At 44.1% G+C, this 19,270-nt stretch overlaps 1 protein-coding gene across 2 annotated transcripts in view; it reads left to right on the forward strand.

Annotated features, from left to right (window-relative positions):
- LOC116821324 (unconventional myosin-X-like) overlaps positions 1 to 19,270 on the forward strand; it is a 290,101-nt gene that overhangs the window by 211,629 nt on the left and 59,202 nt on the right. For both annotated transcript variants that reach the window (XM_032774422.1, XM_075070332.1), the window contains 5 exons: positions 580 to 703; positions 6,461 to 6,704; positions 8,267 to 8,362; positions 13,905 to 13,998; positions 14,644 to 14,699. In XM_032774422.1, the coding sequence (XP_032630313.1) occupies positions 580 to 703; positions 6,461 to 6,704; positions 8,267 to 8,362; positions 13,905 to 13,998; positions 14,644 to 14,699 (614 nt within the window). The remainder of the gene's footprint in view (positions 1 to 579; positions 704 to 6,460; positions 6,705 to 8,266; positions 8,363 to 13,904; positions 13,999 to 14,643; positions 14,700 to 19,270) is intronic.

Raw genomic sequence — 19,270 nt, forward strand, 5'->3', positions numbered from 1 at the left:
ACTTACAGTAGCCAGTCAGTGTGCTGGAAAAGAAGCTAAATGGCATATAATAATATTCTGTGTTTTCGGCCTTAGAGTTCATTTAGCCAAGGATATGCTTATTATCTGATAATCAGGAAGCAATTATAGGAGTTTAGGAACTGCCATACTGGATAAGACCAGTACTACACCTAGTCCAGTTTCCTCCCTCTGACAGCAGCCAGTATGAGAGGCTTTGGAGGAAGGAGCAAGGAATCCTGCAATAGTCAGTTATAGAAGAACCTTTTCAAAAGGAAAATATCTTTCTAACCTTACTAAGTAAATTTTGGATTATGCCCAGAAGCAGGAGGGTTTATCACTTTAGGTAACTGGAGGCAGCTCCCTGCCTGTTTAATAATTCATTGCTAGCTGAGTATGTTGGCTTTAGGAACTAGTGGGTGAGGTGTCAAGCCCCTATTTTAATTGTTTGCTTTGTGTAAAAGGGACATATGGGAGCATTTGACTCAAGTTTTACATCTGGTTATGTGGCTGCTGGATCCTTCTTGTTCTGTACCCATCCTCCTGAAACTTAGAGAAGTTGATCTCTTCCTTTTTTTCTAGTTTCTGGACAGTGAGGAGGAAGTGGATGTTTATATGGACACAGACGAAGAATTCTGCAATGGCCGGGTCACAATCTTCAGTGGCTCAGGACCACCCTATTTTCACAGTTATCTCTATATGAAGGGTAAGTGGCTGTAGTCTATTCCGCAAAAGCATTGAGAGTATCTTGTTCTCTCAGCCTCTTCTCCCTTCCTTTCTCCACACATTTTTCCTGTTTATTTGTCTACTTACATTTTTTTCTGTCTCTTTATTTTATCCAAACCAGCAAAGAAAAAATGAGAAATCTCTGTAGAAGAGAGATATAGAAGGGATTAGAGTGGATGTCCCTGTTAGCAAAACCCTTTTATACCCACCAGATTAGGGTGCCCACTGAGGTGTTTGCAGTTCAGATGAGCAAAACTAAACTACAGCACTGGGGAGATAAGACAGCACAAAATATTGGGTGGAATACGTAAAGACTGGATAATCTCTAGGATGCTTGCATGACCACAGAGGAGGTAATGCCAGGGAGGAAGGAGGATTTCAGGTTGCTGGGAGATAGCACCAGGTAGAGACCCTTCGGGAAAGCAAGTTCACAGTCATGCCGCTTCCCCCTGCCAGAATATAAGCACTAAATCCCTGTTAGTAAAAATTGAAGTGGCCTTAATTTGGTTTAGTTTAATTCACTTCCAAAGTGAATTGAGTGGAACCAAATTAAGGTCACTTTAATTCTGAATCAGTGTGGTTTAGTGCAGTTTAACTAATCCACTTCAGTTAATTCAGATTAATTTTCCTGGATGTCACTGCATAGATGAGCCCTAAAACAATGGCCAGTACCAGCTGCTTCAGAGGAAGGTACAAGAAACCCCCCAAGTGGATAGTTATGGAATAACATGTCTAGAGGGGAAGTTTTTTTTCTAATCCCCTCAATTAGTGAGTGTTTTATACCTTGAAACTGGAGGATTAATGACTGAGCCCTTTCTATTGTCATTTTGGATGTTGTCATGATCAATAAAAATTCACAATCTTTGAGGCTGGGACTTTCAAGGGAGCCTAAAGGAAATAGGGACATAACTTCTGACTGGAATTGGAAATAACTTCCAGTTGGCATTGGGTGCCTATTTCCCTTAGGCAGCTTTGAGAATTTCTCCTTTATTGAATTCTACCAAGGTGTTGGTCTCAGCAGAATCTAGCAGCAGTCAGATGCACAAATAATCATCCATTGTGTTAAAAGTATTTCCTTTTTTCTGTTTAAATTTGCTGCCTTTCAGTTTAATTGATTGTCCCCTTGTTCTAATTTACTTCCACTATACCTTTTTATAATAGAGAGAGCAAACAGTGATAGAAATACAATCAAGACCAGTGAAAGTAGTATGCTTAGGAAGGAAAAACTAGATGAATGCGTACAAAATGTCTAGGCAGCAGTACAGCAGAAAAGGGCTGGGAGGGTATAGTGGCTCACAAGTTGCATATGAGTCAACAGTATGAAAAGGGCAAATGTCACTCTGGAATGTAGTAACAGGAGTGATGTAAGTAGTGTAATTGTTCCACTTGGCATTGCTGGGGCCTCAACTAGAGTTCCATGTTCAGTTTTGGACACCGTGCTTTAAAGAACAACTGGAGAGGGAGCAACAAAATGCAACAAAGATAAGAGGTGTAGAAACATGACCTATGAGGAAAGGTTAAAAGAATTGGGCATGTTTAATCTAGAGAACAGAACACTGAGGGGCAACATGCAGGGCTGGCTCTGGCTTTTTAGCTGCCCCAAGCAAAAAAAAAAAGGGGCAGCTATCATAAGCATCTTTCCCAATCTGGACCTTAGCGTCCAAAAAATCTGGGTGCCTGCATGAAACCTCATAAGCATAATACCAGCTTTGATCTGGATCTCGTGCCACCAGCCAGATTCCAGTGCCTGTTACACTTGGTCCCCAAAACTATCCCTGTGGGGCCCCAAGACTCAAGAAGCCTGAGTCTTCCTAACAAAGGGAAATAACTATTCCCCCACCTCTCTCCCACCCAGGAATTTCTCTCTGCGCTAACCTGAGAGTTACTGATGCTCAACGTCTTTACATCCAATTCCAAGACATGTTTCTCTTCTCTTCCACCAAGAGCACAATACAAGGAAACGAAAAGGATTCTATCTCCTCTTCCCCCTCCCACCATTCCCTCAGTGCTGCAGAGATTCACCCTCCGAGGTAGATCTAACACAGAGAATCTTCCCTCCCTTTCGTTCCTTAGCCTACCAGAGAGAAAAAACATCAAACAAAGGGTCTTAAAGAAAACTTTATATTAAAAAGAAAGAAAAAAAGGACATAAAACGTATGATCTCCTGCATTATAAGTGACAATAAAAGCGTTCAATTGCCTTTCAAAAAGAAAAGGAAATAAAGAGTCTTATTCAAAAGATATCCAATTTAAAACATTCCAGCAACTCACGCATGTAAATACAAAAAAACAATAACAGCCTGATTATTTTTTCTACGTTTGTACTTACAACTTGGAAACTGAAGTATTCGAAGCTTAAGAATAGAAAAGAAAAAGATCCCCTCTCATAGCTGAGAGCCAGAGCAATGACACAGACCCAAACCTTCCCTCCCTCGCTCTTGAGAATCCGGTTTCCTGATTGGTCTTCTGGTCCAGGTTTTGGTTACCTTTGTTACCTTACAGGTGAAGAAACATTTAACCCTTAGTTATCTGGGTTTGACAGGGGGAGGAGGGGAGTGCGTGGCGAGATGGGCAAAGCAGTGGGGGACAAAACAAACAAACGGGCGCGGCTGGAGAGCGCGCAGGGGTGGGTGGGGGGTGGAGACACGGCGCGGCCGGCAAAGCGGGGAAAAAACAAAACAAAAAAACCCTACAGGGCGGCCCCTAGAGGGGACTCCCTGTGCTGCAGAGTGTGCACCTGGTCTATCGGGGGGGAGAGGGAGAGAGCGGGGAGGAGAGAGAGAAGGGAAGCGGCCAGGGCTTCAGCGGGATACTCACCCTGCGGCCCTGACTGCCAGGAGGGCTCTGTGCCCCTCTGGTCGGCGGGGAGGGAAGGACACTGGCTGCCCTGCTGAGTTTGCTGCAGGGCGCTCCCCTCCTCTGCCCCCTATAGGGCGGCCAGAGCAGCGAACACACACACACACACAAAAAGCGTGCGTGCTGCCCTAGGTTTGGGCGGAAGCCACCCTGTATAATCTGCCACCCCAAGCACGAGCTTGCTCAGCTAGTGACTGGAACCGGCCCTGGCAACATGGGAAGAGTCTCCAAATATATAAAAGACTGTTATAAAGAGGATCAGTTATTCTGTTTGCTGAGGGTGGGACAAGAAGTAATTGGCTTAGCTTGCAGCTTGGAACAGGTTACCTAGGGAGGTTGTGGAATCCACATCCTTGGAGATTTTTAAGAACAGGTTAGACAAACACCTTTTGGGGTAGCCTAGGTATAATTAATCCTGCCTCAGTGTGAGCGGATGAACTAGATGACCTCTTGAGATCCTTCCATCCCTGCATTTCTATGATTCTATTTTTCTTTATTTGAATTACCTAACAATTTCCATTATAAAAGATTTTTGTAAACTTTGGGGTCCCAACCCACAGTGTGAGAACCGCTGCTTTAATCTAACCCAATTTATTAGCCTCAGTATAGAAGTAACTGAGAAATTTAATGTCCTGTGACAGATAGGATGTCAAACTAGATAATCTAATGGTCCTTTCTGGCCTTTAACTCTCTGAATCAATAATACTGTGATCTTGTGTGTTGTCTCTAACTCAGAAACGATATAGCGGAAATAGAAGGGATCCACAGTTAAATAAAGAAAATAATTAGAGCAACAGAAAGATTTTCAGATAAAGAGAGACAGGAAAGAGTGGGAATGTTCAGTTTAGAAAACAATCATAGAATCATAGAATATAAGGGTTGGAAGGGACCTCAGGAGCTATCTAGTCCAACCCCCTACTCAAAGCAGAACCAATTCCCAACTAAATCATCGCAGCCAGGGCTTTGTCAAGCCTGACCTAAAAAACCTCTAATGAAGGAGATTCCACCAACTCCCTAGGTAAAAGAGACTATGCAGAATCCCACAGCTACAGGACTATCTACGTTAATTAACAACAGGAGATGGTTGTTTTCCAAGTGGGTGATGAGGATACCTATGGAAGCCCTCTCTTCACTTTTCTGCCTATAAAGTGTGGGGAGCTCCTTCCCCATGTGGTACTTCAGGGTGGATACTGGGGCCATGGGGTGAGTCCAGGGGCAGTAGCTGGCAGGAGCTCAGCTGAGTTCTGTCTCCCCTTCCCATCCTTGACCGGCTTTTTGTTCCAAGCGTTCCCAGTGCAGTGGGTATTGCTGCATGGTATTCTGTGGAGTCTGTGATGTCCTATGGGTCCCTCTCTCTGGTCTGGCCAGGATCTCTCAGGATCAGGATGAGAAAGACCCAACAGAGTAACGGTGGATTCTGGGGTCCCAGGAGATGGTAATGCTGACAGCCTTGGTGGTGAAGCTTCTCCATCTGGTCCACCCATCTCCCAGCCAGCAGTTGTTGCCAGACAGCCCAATTCTCCCCACAAAGTCTTTTATTTAAGGATTCCAAAAGGGGGGTGATGGGCTAATCTCCTCATTATTTTGTTTATCGATTAGGCCTAATTTCCAAGTTGATACACCAACTTGGATTCATTGATTTCCAGTCCCACACTCCTTCTGTTTACAGACATGATCTTAACACAGTCCTTGAGTTATATCAGTAGGCCTTTTTGTTTGGATTAATTTAGTTATTCTCTCTCCCTTTTGTACCTTTTCCCACTGACATTTTTTGAATTAGGTGATGGTGATATTTTATGGATTTTCACTCACTTGTCACAGTTGAGCTTACAATTGTAATAAATGGGTGTACACATTCACCCTAAGATGTCCTTCGTGGCCCCCATGGTGGTGGAGGACTGCCATGGCAGAACCTGGGTAGTTTTCTGCTTGGCATTTACTGCTGTGTTACAATCCTTCTGCACTACCTGAGTGGCCCAAAGATGATGTAACTCAGCTTCAGAATGTGGCTCAAAGTCTTTAAATTCAGACTGAATATTTCTTTCTAAAGGACATGCCTGTAGCTCAGTCACAAGGTATTGTGCTCATTGTAGGATATGGCGGCCCGTGTTCTGCAGAATGTGAGACTAAATAATTGTAGTGGTCCCTTCTGGTATTAAAATCTGCATATAGATCAGACTCTGTTCTGCAAGGGGCAGCGTAAACAACAGAGCAAGAGAATAGTGTGGTGAACATCCATCAGTTTTGCAAATTTGGGAAAGCAGCGTGTGCATTCTGGAGCAGAAATACAAAAGAGTGAAGGAGGAACCTCTGTTTGTATTGCATGCATGGGGAGGAGTTGTCATTGTTGGTGCCGGTCTTTACTTTGCAGGAATTCCTGAATCAGTGATTTTACTATGTGCTGATGGGAAGAACCTCAGAAGGTGCCATGGTTCCCTGCAGATTGTTCAGCCATCTTTAAGATGAAAATTTTGTGAAGTCTGTTCTTTTTCTCTAGCTTTTCAGTGTTTCCTGATTTCAAGCAGGCCACAAAAACTTCAGGATGCACATTTGTAACAGCATCTTGGTGCTTCAGACAAACAGCGAACCAAAAAATGAGAAGCAAGTGAGAATTTCCACAAATTCTACAAGAAAACAAAACCAGAGTGCACTTTTCACTTCTCAGAAACTGTTCATGTTTGGTTCAACGTCTGATTCTGTTCTTTCTTTGGTCAATCCCTACTCCCAGCCTTATTTCTATTCCAGTCCTCAATTCCTGCTATGTGTGGCCAGGCACAGATCTGAAATGGTGCCCAGATGTCTAAATGAGACACATGGGGCAGACTAGGGAGATGCACGATGCTGCAAATTTGATAATGTATCACACTCTCTCCTTTCTGCAGGGGGTCTGATGAATCCATGGAGACGGCGATGGTGTGTTCTGAAGAATGAGGCCTTCATGTGGTTCCGAACTAAGCAAGAGGCCCTGAAGTCAGGCTGGCTCTATAAAAAAGGAGGCGGCATGTCAACTCTGTCTCGCCGTAACTGGAAGCGCCGCTGGTTTGTTCTTCGAGAATCTAAGTTGATGTACTTTGAGAATGACAGTGAGGAAAAACTGAAGGGGACGATAGACATCAGAAGGGCAAAGTGAGTGAGAAGAACAAACCCAATAAAAGTCCAACATTCTCTGTCCATATCACTAGTGATAAGAGCTGCTGCACTATCCTAGAAATATTGTATAGAGTTAGAGGAATCTGAGGGTAGTGAAGGAAAATCCTGTTGGATCATCCAATCGATCTCTGGGGGAGCAGGATTGCTCCCTATTGTACATTTTCTAGTTCTTTGTCTAGTCTAGGGAGCAGCTTCAGACTCCAGACTGACAGAGGTTGTCCAGGAGAGGCACTAATTCAACACATTGCCCATGCGCTGACTCCATCTGCCTCAGTGCTATTCCAGACAACTCCAGGGTTCCTAGTGGAGTTTGATTGTGGGTAAGTTATATTGCTGTGTCTTCCCCCAACCTGTGGGCAAATTTTTGGCTGCTAGAGCCAGGCATCCTGTCTTTCCCTAGTAGCACTCAGAGATTAAATCAGACCCTCATACTCTCTCCATCTAGAGTACCAAGAAATAGGGCTGTCAAACTATTTTAAAAATTAATCTTGTGATTAAAAAAACACCACAGTTAATTGCATACTTAATCATACTGTTAAACAATAATAGAATACTATTTATTTAAATGTTTTTGGATGTTTTCTTCATTTTCAAATATATTGATTTCACTTACAAGACAGAATACAAAGTGTACAGTGCTCACTTAATATTATTTTTTATTACAAATATTTGCACGGTAAAAAAGATAAACAAAAGAAATAGTATTTTTAACTCACCTCATACAAGTACTGTAATGCAATCTCTATTGTGAAAGTGCAACTTACAAATGTAGAATTGTTTTTTTACGTAACTGCACTAAAAATAAAACAATGTAAAAAAGAGCCTACAAGTCCACTCAGTCCTACTTTTGTTCAGCCAATTACTAAGACAAACATGTTTGTTTACATTTTTGGAAGATAATACTGTCCAATTCTTATTTACAGTGTCACCTGAAAGTGAGACAGGCGATAAGGGATGGATCTTGTGAGAACAGGCATTTGTATGGCACTGTTGTAGCCAGCATTGCACAGTATTTACATCCAAACATCCAAAAATATTTAAATAAATGGTATTCTATTGTTGGTTAACAGTGCAATTAAAACTGTTTTAATTTTATTATTTAATTTAATTAATTTTTTTAATTGAGTTAATTTGTTTTGAGTTAATCACTTGAGTTAACTGCAATTGACAGCCCCATCAAGAAACAAAACGAATGAGCAGTCATGGCTGGTGTAAGTAGCCCCACCTGTCCACCTCCTCGTTTTTTTTGGCCACTCAAATCTCTGTTTGCTGACTGGTTTAAAGAAAGTATTAAATTGGTATGTGTGCCATCTACCTTTGTATAGGTTAGCTGCATAGCCATTTTAAGGGGGATTCAGAAATTCTTGCTATTGACCAGTGGAATTCCTGTGTTTCAACAAATGTGTTGACATGCCAGGCACCCTTCATTTCATTTTCTACAGTGAATTGTACAGCATGAAAAATCAGGCATATGGAGTAAATGTGATGCTTATGGAAGTTTTTCAGCTTGCTGGGTCTCACTGTTCACTGTGTTACAGGGAGATTGTGGATATTCATGAGAAGGAGAATGCTCTGGATATTGTGACTGAGGAGAGAATTTACCACATTGTGGCAGAGTCACCAGAAGATGCCAGGTACAAGAGGGAATTTATTATCCATCTTCATTCATTACTGGGTTTCTCCCATGCTGTTCCTGCAATGAATCTCAACTCTGCCCTGGAAAGTCCCTTAAGTTTCCTCCACTGGGACGAGAAAGGATTTGTTCCTGAGCTTCATTACATACTTCTCTAACAACAGATATCATCTGTGGACTCCCCATCCCCAGAAATTAAATGGAAATTTAGTCCGTGTTCATGTAGTTACGGAACTTCTTTCCTTCTGCCCACTGTTCCACGACAGCTCTCTTTCTTGAGAGTATACATTACCTTTTGCTTCTGTAATGTGGCCTAAGTTAAGCATGACTTTGATAAGAACAGTTTTTCATGCAACACTTATTATAACTGTAATATCTATTAGCTGATTTATTTATTAAATAAAATCCAAGGTGAACAATGCCAACCATTCATGGTTTCTGTAAATGACTGAGGCAACCTGCAGAGGGAATTTGTTTTATTCAGGACTCAGAGTGAAAGCTATAGTTTATCAGAGTCTGCAGAGTCATCTGATAAAACCTCAGCAATGTAAACCCAGAGAATGACTCATATCCTTCCCTTCTGGTATCCTGGCCAGATGGCAGAAATAAGTATTAAATGTCAGCCCTTGGCCTCACCATAGCAACATCCATTCCGAGGAAGATGAAAGCACCTGCAGCTGCACTAGAAAGGGCAAACCACTGTCGTTTTAGAGCTTTTGTTAGTGACACCTCTACAAAACCCAGATGCTTCTTATCTGAAGTTTAGAGTGGGATGAGCTCTCTGCTGGCTCTCCAGGACTGATTCACTCTCAAGCCTTGTGGCTGGAACAGGAATCCCTGTCACAGCCAAGTAACTTCATATCCTTCCCTTTACATAAGAACACAATAACGGCCATACTGGGTCAGACCAAAGGTCCATCTAGCCCAGTATCCTGTCTACTGACGGTGGCCAATGCTAGGTGCCCCAGAGGGAGAGGACCTAACAGGCAATGATCAAATGAGCTCTCTTCTGCCATCCATCTCCATCCTCTGACAAACAGAGGCTAGGGACACCATTCCTTACCCATCCTGGCTAATAGCCATTAATGGACTAACCCACAGTGATTTATCAGTTCTCTTTTAAATGCTGTTATAGCCCTAGCTTCACAACCTCCTGAGGTAAGGATCCACAAGTTGACTGTGCGCTGCGTGAAGAAGAACTCCTGTATTTAGTTCAACTTCTGCTCACCATTCATTGTGACCCCTAGTTCTTGTATTGTGGGAATAAGTAAATACTTTCCTTATCCACTTTCCCAACATCACTCATGATTTAGATCTCTCTATCATATCCCCCTAGTCTCCTCTTTTTCCAAGCTGAGAATCCTACGCCTCTAATCTCTCCTCATATGGCCCTCTCCAAACCCCTATCATTTTAGTTGCCCTTTTCTGAACCTTTTCTAGTGCCAGTATACTTTTTTGAAATGAAGCACATCTGTACACAGTATTCGAGATGTGGACATACCATCGGTTTATATAAGGGCAATAATCTCAGTCTTATTCTCTAATCCCTTTTTATGATTCTAACATCGTTTGCTTTTTTGACCGCCTCTGCACACTGCGTGGACATCTTCAGAGAACTATCCACGATGACTCCAAGATCTTTTTCCTGACTTGTTGTGCTAAATTAGCCCCCATCATATTGTATGATATGAATGGGTTATTTTTTCCAATGTGCATTCCTTACATTTATCCACATTAAATTTCATTTGCCATTTTGTTGCCCAATCACTTAGTTTGTGAGATCTTTTTGAAGTCGTCACAGGTCTGCTTGGTCTTAACTATCTTGAGGCAATTAGTACATCTGGCAAACTTTGCCCCTCCTGTTTACCCCTTTCTCTTAGATCATTTATGAATAGTTGACTAGGATTGGTCGAGGACTGACCTTTGGGGAACACCCTAGTTACCTCTGTGTTCTGAGAATACCATTAATTCTCTACCCTTTGTTCCCTGTCTTTTAACCAGTTCTCAGTCCATGAAAGGACTTCCCTCTTATCCCATGACAGCTAATTTACGTAAGCCTTTGTGGGGACCTTGTCAAAGGCTTCGGGAAACTAAGTACACTATATCCACTGATCCCCTTTCCACATGTTTGTTGACCCTTCAAAGGAACTCTACTAGATTAGTAAGAACACGATTTCCCTTACAGAAACCATCATTGAACTATTGTTCAACGTTTTATGTTTTTCAATGTGTCCTGTCAATTTTATTTTTAACTATGTTCGACTAATTTACCCAGTTACTGATGTTAGACTTACGCGGTCTGTAATATGCCGGATCACCTCTACCCTTTTTAAATATTGGTGTTACATAGCTAACTTCCAGTCATTGAGTACAGAGCGATTTAGAAGGTTACAAACCTTAGTTATAGTTCCACCCACTGAATTTGAGTTCTTAGACTCTTGGGTGAATGCCATCTGGTCCTGAGTGACTTGTTAAGTGTAGTTATATCAATAATTCCAAAAAATCCACCTCTAGTGACACTTCAATCTGTGACAGTTCCTCAGATTATCACCTACAAAAGCTGGCTCAGGTTGGGATCTCCCTAACATCTTCAGTCTTGAAGACTGAAGGCAAAGATCCATTTCGTTTTCTCCGCAGTGACTTTATCGTCTTGCAAGCGCTCCTTTATATTATCGATCAGCAGGGCCCTACTAGTTGTTTAGCAGGCTCCTACTTCTGATGTACTAAAAATTTGTTATTACCTTTTGGAGTTTTCTGGCTAGCCCATTTCAACTCCTCTTTGGCTTCTTATACATTCTTACACTTAATGGCAGTGTTTATGCCCTTCTATTTGCCTCACTAAGATTTGACTTCTGCTTTTTAAGGAAGTCTTTTATCTCTCACTGCTTCTTTTATATGGTTGTTAAGCCACGTGGCTCTTTTTAGTTCTTTTACTGTGTTTCTAAATTGGGGTATACATTGAAAGTTGGGCATCAGTTATGGTGTCTTTAAAAAGCATCCAATGCAGCTTGCAGGGATCACTTTAGTCACTGTACTTTTTTAACTTCTGTTTAACCTAAACCCCTTCATTTTTGCATAGTCCCTTTTGAAATTAAAGCACAAGTGTTGGCTGTTGAGATGTTCTTCCCAGCAGAGGGATGTTGAATGCTATTGTATATGGTTGCTAATGCCAAGCGGTCCTGTATAGTTACCTCTTGGACCAGCTTCTTGCGCCTCCACTAGACTAAATCTAGAGTTACCTCTCCCTATGGGTCTCTCATACAGCTGCTTCCATGAACAGTCATTTAAAGTATCGAGAAATTTTATCTGCATTTTCCTGAAGTGAAATGTTCCTAGTCAATATGGAGATAATTGAAAACCCCCACTATATTGAGTTCTAATTTTGATAGCCTCTCTAATTTCCCTAGCATTCATCATCACTATCAGTGTCCTGGTCAGTGTGGTCAATATAGATCCCTATAGTTAGTATTTTTATTAGAGCATGAAATTTCTATCCATAGAGATTCTATGGAACTTGTGGATTCACTTAAGATTTTACTTTATATTGATTCACATTTTCTTTCAATTTAGTGCACTCCCCACCCCCCGACCTGTTCTGTCCTTCCAAATATTTTGTACCCCGGAAATGATGTGTCCCATTCATTGCTCTCAGTCCACCAGGTTTCTGTGATGCCTATTATATCAGTATTCCTCCTATTATCACAAGGCACTCTAGTTCACCCATCTTGTTTTTAGACTTCTAGCATTGTGTACAAGCACTTTAAAAACTATGCCCTATTTATTTGTCTCCTTTTCTGATGTGATCAGAATCTTTTATGTGAATGTTATCATCTGATCTGTCCCTTACATTATCCTCTTCCATCCCTCTGCTCCTGACTATAACTGGAGATTCTCATCATTAGACTCTCCCCTAAGAGAAGTCACTGTCTGATCCACTGTGCTCCTCTGCAGCAGTTGGCTTTCCCCATCTCCTTGTTAAAACTGCCTACAATCTTTTTATGTTTAGTGCCAGGAGTCGGTTCCACTTTGGGTTCAGGTGGAGCCCATCTCTCCTGTATAGGCTCCCCCCCTCCCAAAAAGTTTCCCCAATTCCTAATGAATGTAAACCCTCCTCTACACATTCATCTCATCCACTCATTGAGACTCTGAAGCTCGCCTGCTACCGCCCTGCGCGTGGAACTGGAACATTTCTGAGAATGCCACCATAGAGGTCCTGGATTTCAGTCTTTTCCCTAGCAGCCTAATTTGGCCTCCAAGATATCTCTCCTACCCTTCCCTATGATCATTGGGACCTTACATGTACCACGACCACTGGCTCCTCCCCAGCACTACACATAAGTCTGTCTAGATGCCTCGAGAGATCCGCAACCTTCGCACCAGGCAAGCAAGTCACCATATGGTTCTCCCGGTCATCACAAACCCAGCTATCTATGTTGCTAATGATCGAATCTCCCATTACTAACACCTGCCTTTTCCTAGCAACTGGAGTTCTCTCCCTCGGAGAGGTAACCTCAGTGCGAGAAGCAACCCCAGCACCATCTGGAAGGAGGGTCCCAACTATGGAAAGGTTTCCCTCTGCTCCCATTGACTGCTCTGCTTCCCTGGGCCTTTCATCCTCCCCAACAGCACAGGGGCTGTCTGAGCGGAGGTGGGACAATTCTACAGTGTCCCCGAAAGCCTCATCAACATACCTCTCTGCCTCTCTTAGCTCCTCCAGTTCTGCCATCCTGGCCTCCAAAGTCCGTACATGGTCTCTGAGGGCCAGGAGCTCCTTGCACCGACTGCACACATACACCACCCACCCACAAGGCAGGTAATCATACATGCTGCACTCAGTGCAATAAACTGGATAGCCCCCACTCTGCAGCTTGGCTTTTGCCTGCATTGTCTCCTAATTAATGGAAGTGTTATTTAAAGCAAGAAGTTTTGAATGTAGTTTGTTTTATAGGTTTTAAGGGGAATAAAGGGAAACAGATAGAACCGGCAAGGGACCCCTGCTCCCTTCCCACTCCCCTTCCAGACTCCCTTGCGAAACTCTCTGTTAGCAGGGAGTTAAAGCATAAAACTGACCAGTTGGAAACAGTCTGATTTTAGGGTTTATACAAAGGTCAGATAAGGGAGCTAGTTCAAGAAGGTTTTTGGGATTGGAGGCAGGTCAGAACTCTTTTCTGGAATGAGTCCCAACCCGTCTTGCCTTCCCATTGCTGAAACCTCTCCCAAGTCCACTAACAGGTGTGCATCATATAACCCACTTCTAATTCCTCATGCTGGCTGTGGGGAGTTGGATTGTGTAGGAGCAGTTGCCAAGGAGTTGGTGAGGCCAGGTGTCTGGGAGCTTATGTAGATATTCCAGGAATAAATGGACAGTTGGGAAAAAGGTGAGCTTCCATCAGGGTCAGAGGGCTGAGGCACTTTTGGAGAGTTATAGGAAGGAAGTGAGTGAAATAATTCTTCCATGGGATGGTGGGTTTCTGTTTCCATCTCAATCTGATCATCTAGTTTCACTGCATCAATCCTAACCTTGGTTTTGTTCTTATTGTTAGTGGTTGGTTTAATGTCCTGAGCCGAGTGCACGGTGCCACAGCCCAACAGCTGAGGGAAATGCAAGATGAACAGGCAAATCCGAAGAATGCGGTGGTGAGTTACTAGTGGACCAGGTTCCTGGCAAGTTGGATGTTTAGAGCTATTATTGTTCTGTCAGTCTTGTGCAGGTATTTCCAACTCAGCATTGAAATAGTTCCTGAACAGTGTAAGTAAGCTATGCACAGTTACCATGGGCAGAACAGTTAATGATTTACAGACAGGCAGACTTCAAAACTGGTTTAAGAAAGGGCAGAGCAGGGATGAATCGTTCAGAGACAAGAAATCTTTGGCAGTTTGAGTGGGGCAAAGTGAGTTTCATCACTGATGGTGGTCTTGGTTGGTTTGGGGAGGCCAAACAGGGTTTGGAGTACAGTAAATACAGGAGGAGGAGATTTGTATAAAGAGAATACCAATATATTTTGTTTGTTCTGAGACTGGGAGGTAGAGATGCAGTTTTCCCAGAGCTTCATAATGCTGACTGACCATCACAGCTCCTGTGTGGAGTTCTGCATCATCTTTCTGTCTGCAGAACATAGAAGTCTGCCTCATATCGCCCTTCCTCTCTATCACTGACTCGCTCGTATTAAAGCAGATAGAATTTAGAAGCAAAGCTTTGGTTCTTGATTTTTATGAGGAAGGAAAATGTTTCTGCTTTAGGATGTACATTGTTGATAAATGTCTGTCTCTCCTCCTGTGAAGGGAACCCTGGATGTGGGGCTCATCGACTCTGTCTGTGCCTCAGACAATCCTGACAGGTAGGAATAAGCTGCATTGTAACCACATCATTACCTTTTGGATTGGTAGCTCTTTGGGGCAGGGCTTGGCTTCAGTTAGTTTTGCACATGGATGAGCACATCATCAGCACCAAACTTGTTTTAAATAATAAGAAGTTTGCCCCATGGGGTAACTCAGCCTCCTGCTTTATGCTGCTTCAGTCTATACATTGTTCCAGTTTGGTTTCCTTCATAGCCATGATGTCTAGAAATATATTTTTTTAAAATGAAAGTTTGTTCCCCTTTCCATCTGATAGGTGGAAAAGCCTAGACTGACTGTCAAGATCAGATGACTTTGTAAAAGATTCTCTCTCATTCAATCAGAACTTATGGGCTTGATGCAGCTATCATTTGGTGGAATTCTGTGGCCTGTGAGAAGTCAGACTTGAGTATCATAATGGTCTCTTCTTACTTTAAAATCTGTGAATCTATTAATGTAACCTGTTTTGGGAAGTGAAGGTTGAAACACTGTGTGTGTGTCATCTCTGCCCCACTGAATTAAATCCTCCTTAATTCAAAGCATTTCAAGGAAAGATAAACAAATGGGAAAAAAAGAGGAAAAGTGAGGAATAATCAAAACAAATCTACAGGGCTCAGTTGCATACTCTGTGTGATGCTCTTTGTAGGATAGAGCAGCTGTGTCATCCTAGGAGGCACACTGGGACAGATGGTGCCTCTTATGGGACTATTCAGTGCACACGGGGGCAGGGCACATGTTAGGATAACATAGGGTGCTTTCCCTGGTATGCGTGCCCCACTTTGCAGGCTAGTATGTTGAAGGGTGGGGCTATGGCATTGTTCTTTCTCGCTGAGCTGTTACCAGGAGGGAACAAGGACTGAGTGGTCCCTCATCATAGATTCCAAGGCCACAAGGGACCACACTGATCATCTAGTCTGACCTTCTGCAGAACATGGGTCACAGATTTTCACCCAGTGATTCTTTCATCCATCACAATTACTCATGGTTGAGCTGGAGCATAACTTTAAGAAAGACATACAATTTTGAGTAAAGGCTCCAAATGGTAGAGAATCTCCCAAATATATTAGGAAGCTATTCCAGTTAATAATTACCCTCACTGTTAAAACACTGCATCTTCATTCCAGTTTGACTTTTTCTAACTTCAACTGCCAGCTAATGGATCTCATTATGCCTCAGCTAGGCTGATAAATGAAAGAGTCTTCCATTATTTGATACCTTCTTCCTGTGTAGGTACTCACAGGCATGGGTGTTGTGCCCTGTCCTTATGTGGGCCACATAATATAGGGAATCTCCTTTTGCAATTCCCCACCAGAGAGGAAGGACGATCCAGTGGTTAGAGCACTTAGCCTGGCCTGTCGGAGACAGGGGTTCAATTCTGGCTCTGCCACAAACATCCTGAAAGGTACTGGGCAAGTCACTTAGTTGCCCAGTGCCTCAATTTCCAATCTGTAAAATGGGGATGATAGTGAGGTGACTACCTAGAATGTCTCTGAAGAATTACCTGTTGATGAATGGCCAGGATAGGCATGGCAGGTGTCCTTAGCCTCTGTTTGCCAGAAGCTGGGAATGGCTGACAGGGGATGGATCACTTGAGGATTACCTGTTCTCTTCATTCCCTCTGGGGCACCTGGCACTGGCCACTGTCAGAAGACTGGACACTGGGCTAGAGGGGCCTTGCTCTGACCCAGTATGGCTGCTGTTATGTCCTTATGAGAATGGAACAGAAAACTATAGGGGATGCACTTGGGGATTGCTACTTTATACCCCAAAAATGCCTAAGATGACAAGCAATTGTCAGTGGTGAGTCTGTATTAAGAAGAGTGGGCAGAGGCTTTAGAAAGGGACACAAGGACAACAGGAACTAAGACGTGTGATGTTACTGCAAGATTGGATGGAATTCTGAAGTCACCTGGCAAATCTCTGCTGCTGAAGATACACGTTGAAACCAGTGTTACAGCATCATGTGGGACTACACAGATTGTTGAAGGAGAAGAAAGTCCACTCTTCTCAGAGGTCCTACCAGGCCTATGAGTGAGAAAAGGCAGAAAAAACTGATGATGAATCACTGACTATATGACTGACATGAAGTTGAAGTTTTGATGATGTGGAACGTTGGGGTCACATTTCAGTGGGAGAGGAGTCTGTATGAATGGGATGTCCTGCATCTTATGGATAGGAAAGCTTATCTAGGGTGGAGACTAGCATGAGCAGCCAGGACAGGGTTAATCAGTGATGCAAAGGGAGGGTGTAAAGGGCAAAGGCACTACAAACTCAAACTCAAGGTTTAGAGAAGGAGTGTTTAGAGCCAGAAATATCTAACAAATATACTCTAAACTAGGGGTCGGCAACCTTTCAGAAGTGCTGTGCCGAGTCTTCATTTACTCACTCTAATTTAAGGTTTCGCGTGCCAGTCAAACATTTTAAGGTTTTTAGAAGGTCTCTTTCTATACGTCTATAATATATAACTAAACTATTGTTGTATGCAAAGTAAATAAGGTTTTTAAAATGTTTAAGAAGCTTCATTTAAAATTAAATTAAAATGCAGAGCCACCTAGACCGGTGGCCAGGATCCGGGCAGTGTGAGTGCCACTGAAAATCAGCTCGTGTGCCGCCTTTGGCACGCTTACCCCTGCTCTAAACTTAGGACAATAACCTGCCCCGCCAGGGTGGGTGCAAGGATGTTTCGCACCCTAGGCGAAACTTCCACCCTGCGCCCCCTCCAGCCCTGTAGCAGCTCTCTGTTCCCCCATCTGCCCTGAGGCTCTGCCCCCCATAGCAGCTACCCCCGGCCTGGGGAGCCGTGTGGCAGCTCCCTGCCCCAGCTCACCTCTGCTCCACTTCCTCCCCGAGCATACCGTTGCTGCTCCACTTCTCCCACCTCTCAGGCTTGCAGCGCCAAACAGCTGATTGGCACCGCAAGCCTGGAAGGGAGAGAAGCAGAGCGGGGCGGCGAGCTCAGGGGAGGAGGTGGAGCAGAGATGAGCTGGGGTGGGGAGCGGTTCCCCTGTGTGCCACACCCCCCCCTTACTTGTTGCAGGCGACCCTCCCCGTGCCCCAAGTCCCTCTGCCTAAATCCCGATGATGACTAGGGCGGCCAACCATCTGGTCGCCAACCCAAAATGCTGCCCCCCAAAATGCTAGTGCCCTAGGCGACCGTCTAGGTCACCTAATGGGTTGCACTGGCCCTGTGCCCCGCCAAAGAACAAACACTCTGCAAGAGTGAACCTGACTCTCCCACATCCCAGTTGACTGTCTTATCCCCCAGGCTATAGGGTCAGTTTCAGTTAGGTAGCTTTGCACATGTCCATTGATGGAAACTTACGCACCTTGGGAATTTAGGTGTCTACAGAGTTAAGAGGCAGCTGAGCAGGGATTCTGAGGATTTCAGGGGCCCTTAAATATTATACGTAGGCAAATGAAGTGGTGAGTTAATACTGCATTCACTTCTTATGTCCAAATTTTTAAAAGGATGCAGAAGAATTGGAGAGGGTTCAGAAAAGAGCTACAAAAATTCTTTTGAAGGCTGGAGTACCAGGTTCTAAAGGATTCTTTGACCTAAGCAAAAGAATCAATGGCTGGAATCTGAAGCCTGACAAATTCAAATTAGTAATAAGGCACTGTAGCAGAGTGGATCCCTGCTCCGGCCCTGAAGGGGTTAAAACAGCCCAGGAAAGGGGCTGGGGCTGGAGAAAGCAGCCTTTTAAGCTGACCTGATTAGGGGAAGTGGCAGCAGCTGGGGCCACGCCCCAAACTGAGCCACAGACCCTTATAAAAGGGCAGAGAAGCCAAGAGCCCAGAGAGTCTGTCTCTGTGTTCAGAGGGAGAAGGGCCTGGCTGCTGCAAGGGACCAGACAAGGTACCTAGGGTGAAGCAGGGCTGGGGAAGGCAGCGGAGCCGGGGAGCTCCTGCCTGGAAAGCCCCAGGCTGTGGCCTAGAATTAGGCCAGGAGGTACTGGGGTTCTAGGGTGCAACCCAGGGGTAGGCCAAGGCAGCAGGTCCAAACCCCTTTGCTGTTGATGAGTGGCTGATACTGCAGTCTGCCCCAGGGCATGGGGCTAGACAATGACTGTCAGTAGCCAATACTGAGGCAAAGTGGGGCTAGAGTGGAGGGTTCCCAAGGAGGGGAAACCCTAAGGAGAAGGGGGTTACTGTCAGGGGGCAGAACCCCACGTGAAAGGGGCACCAGAGTCCAGGGAGGGACACGGGGCCAGTAGCAGAAGGCAGATCACCAGCCTGCAGAGGGCGCTCTGGCTGAAAATTCGAGTTAATTCCCAGGAGTGACCAGCAGGAGGTGCCACAGGGGTGAGTCATGCCCGGTTACAGCACACATTTTTAACAGTGATCTTTTCACTAGGGGTGTGAGCATGGCAATGTCTACAAGCGGAGTTGTGGAATCGGCCTTCGTATTTTTTGCTTTTTTTTATTTTTAGGTCCGGTGACAAGCCCTGGCTCGATATTTCATGACTGTCCTGCTTTGAGCAGGGGTGCTAGAATGCCCACCTGTCCCTCCCACCCTGATGTCTATGATTTCCCACTTCTCTCTGTTATGGAGTCATCAACTTGTGGTTTGACT

Source organism: Chelonoidis abingdonii, chromosome 10, assembly GCF_003597395.2.
Source record: "Chelonoidis abingdonii isolate Lonesome George chromosome 10, CheloAbing_2.0, whole genome shotgun sequence".
Taxonomy (NCBI): Eukaryota; Metazoa; Chordata; order Testudines; family Testudinidae; genus Chelonoidis; species Chelonoidis abingdonii.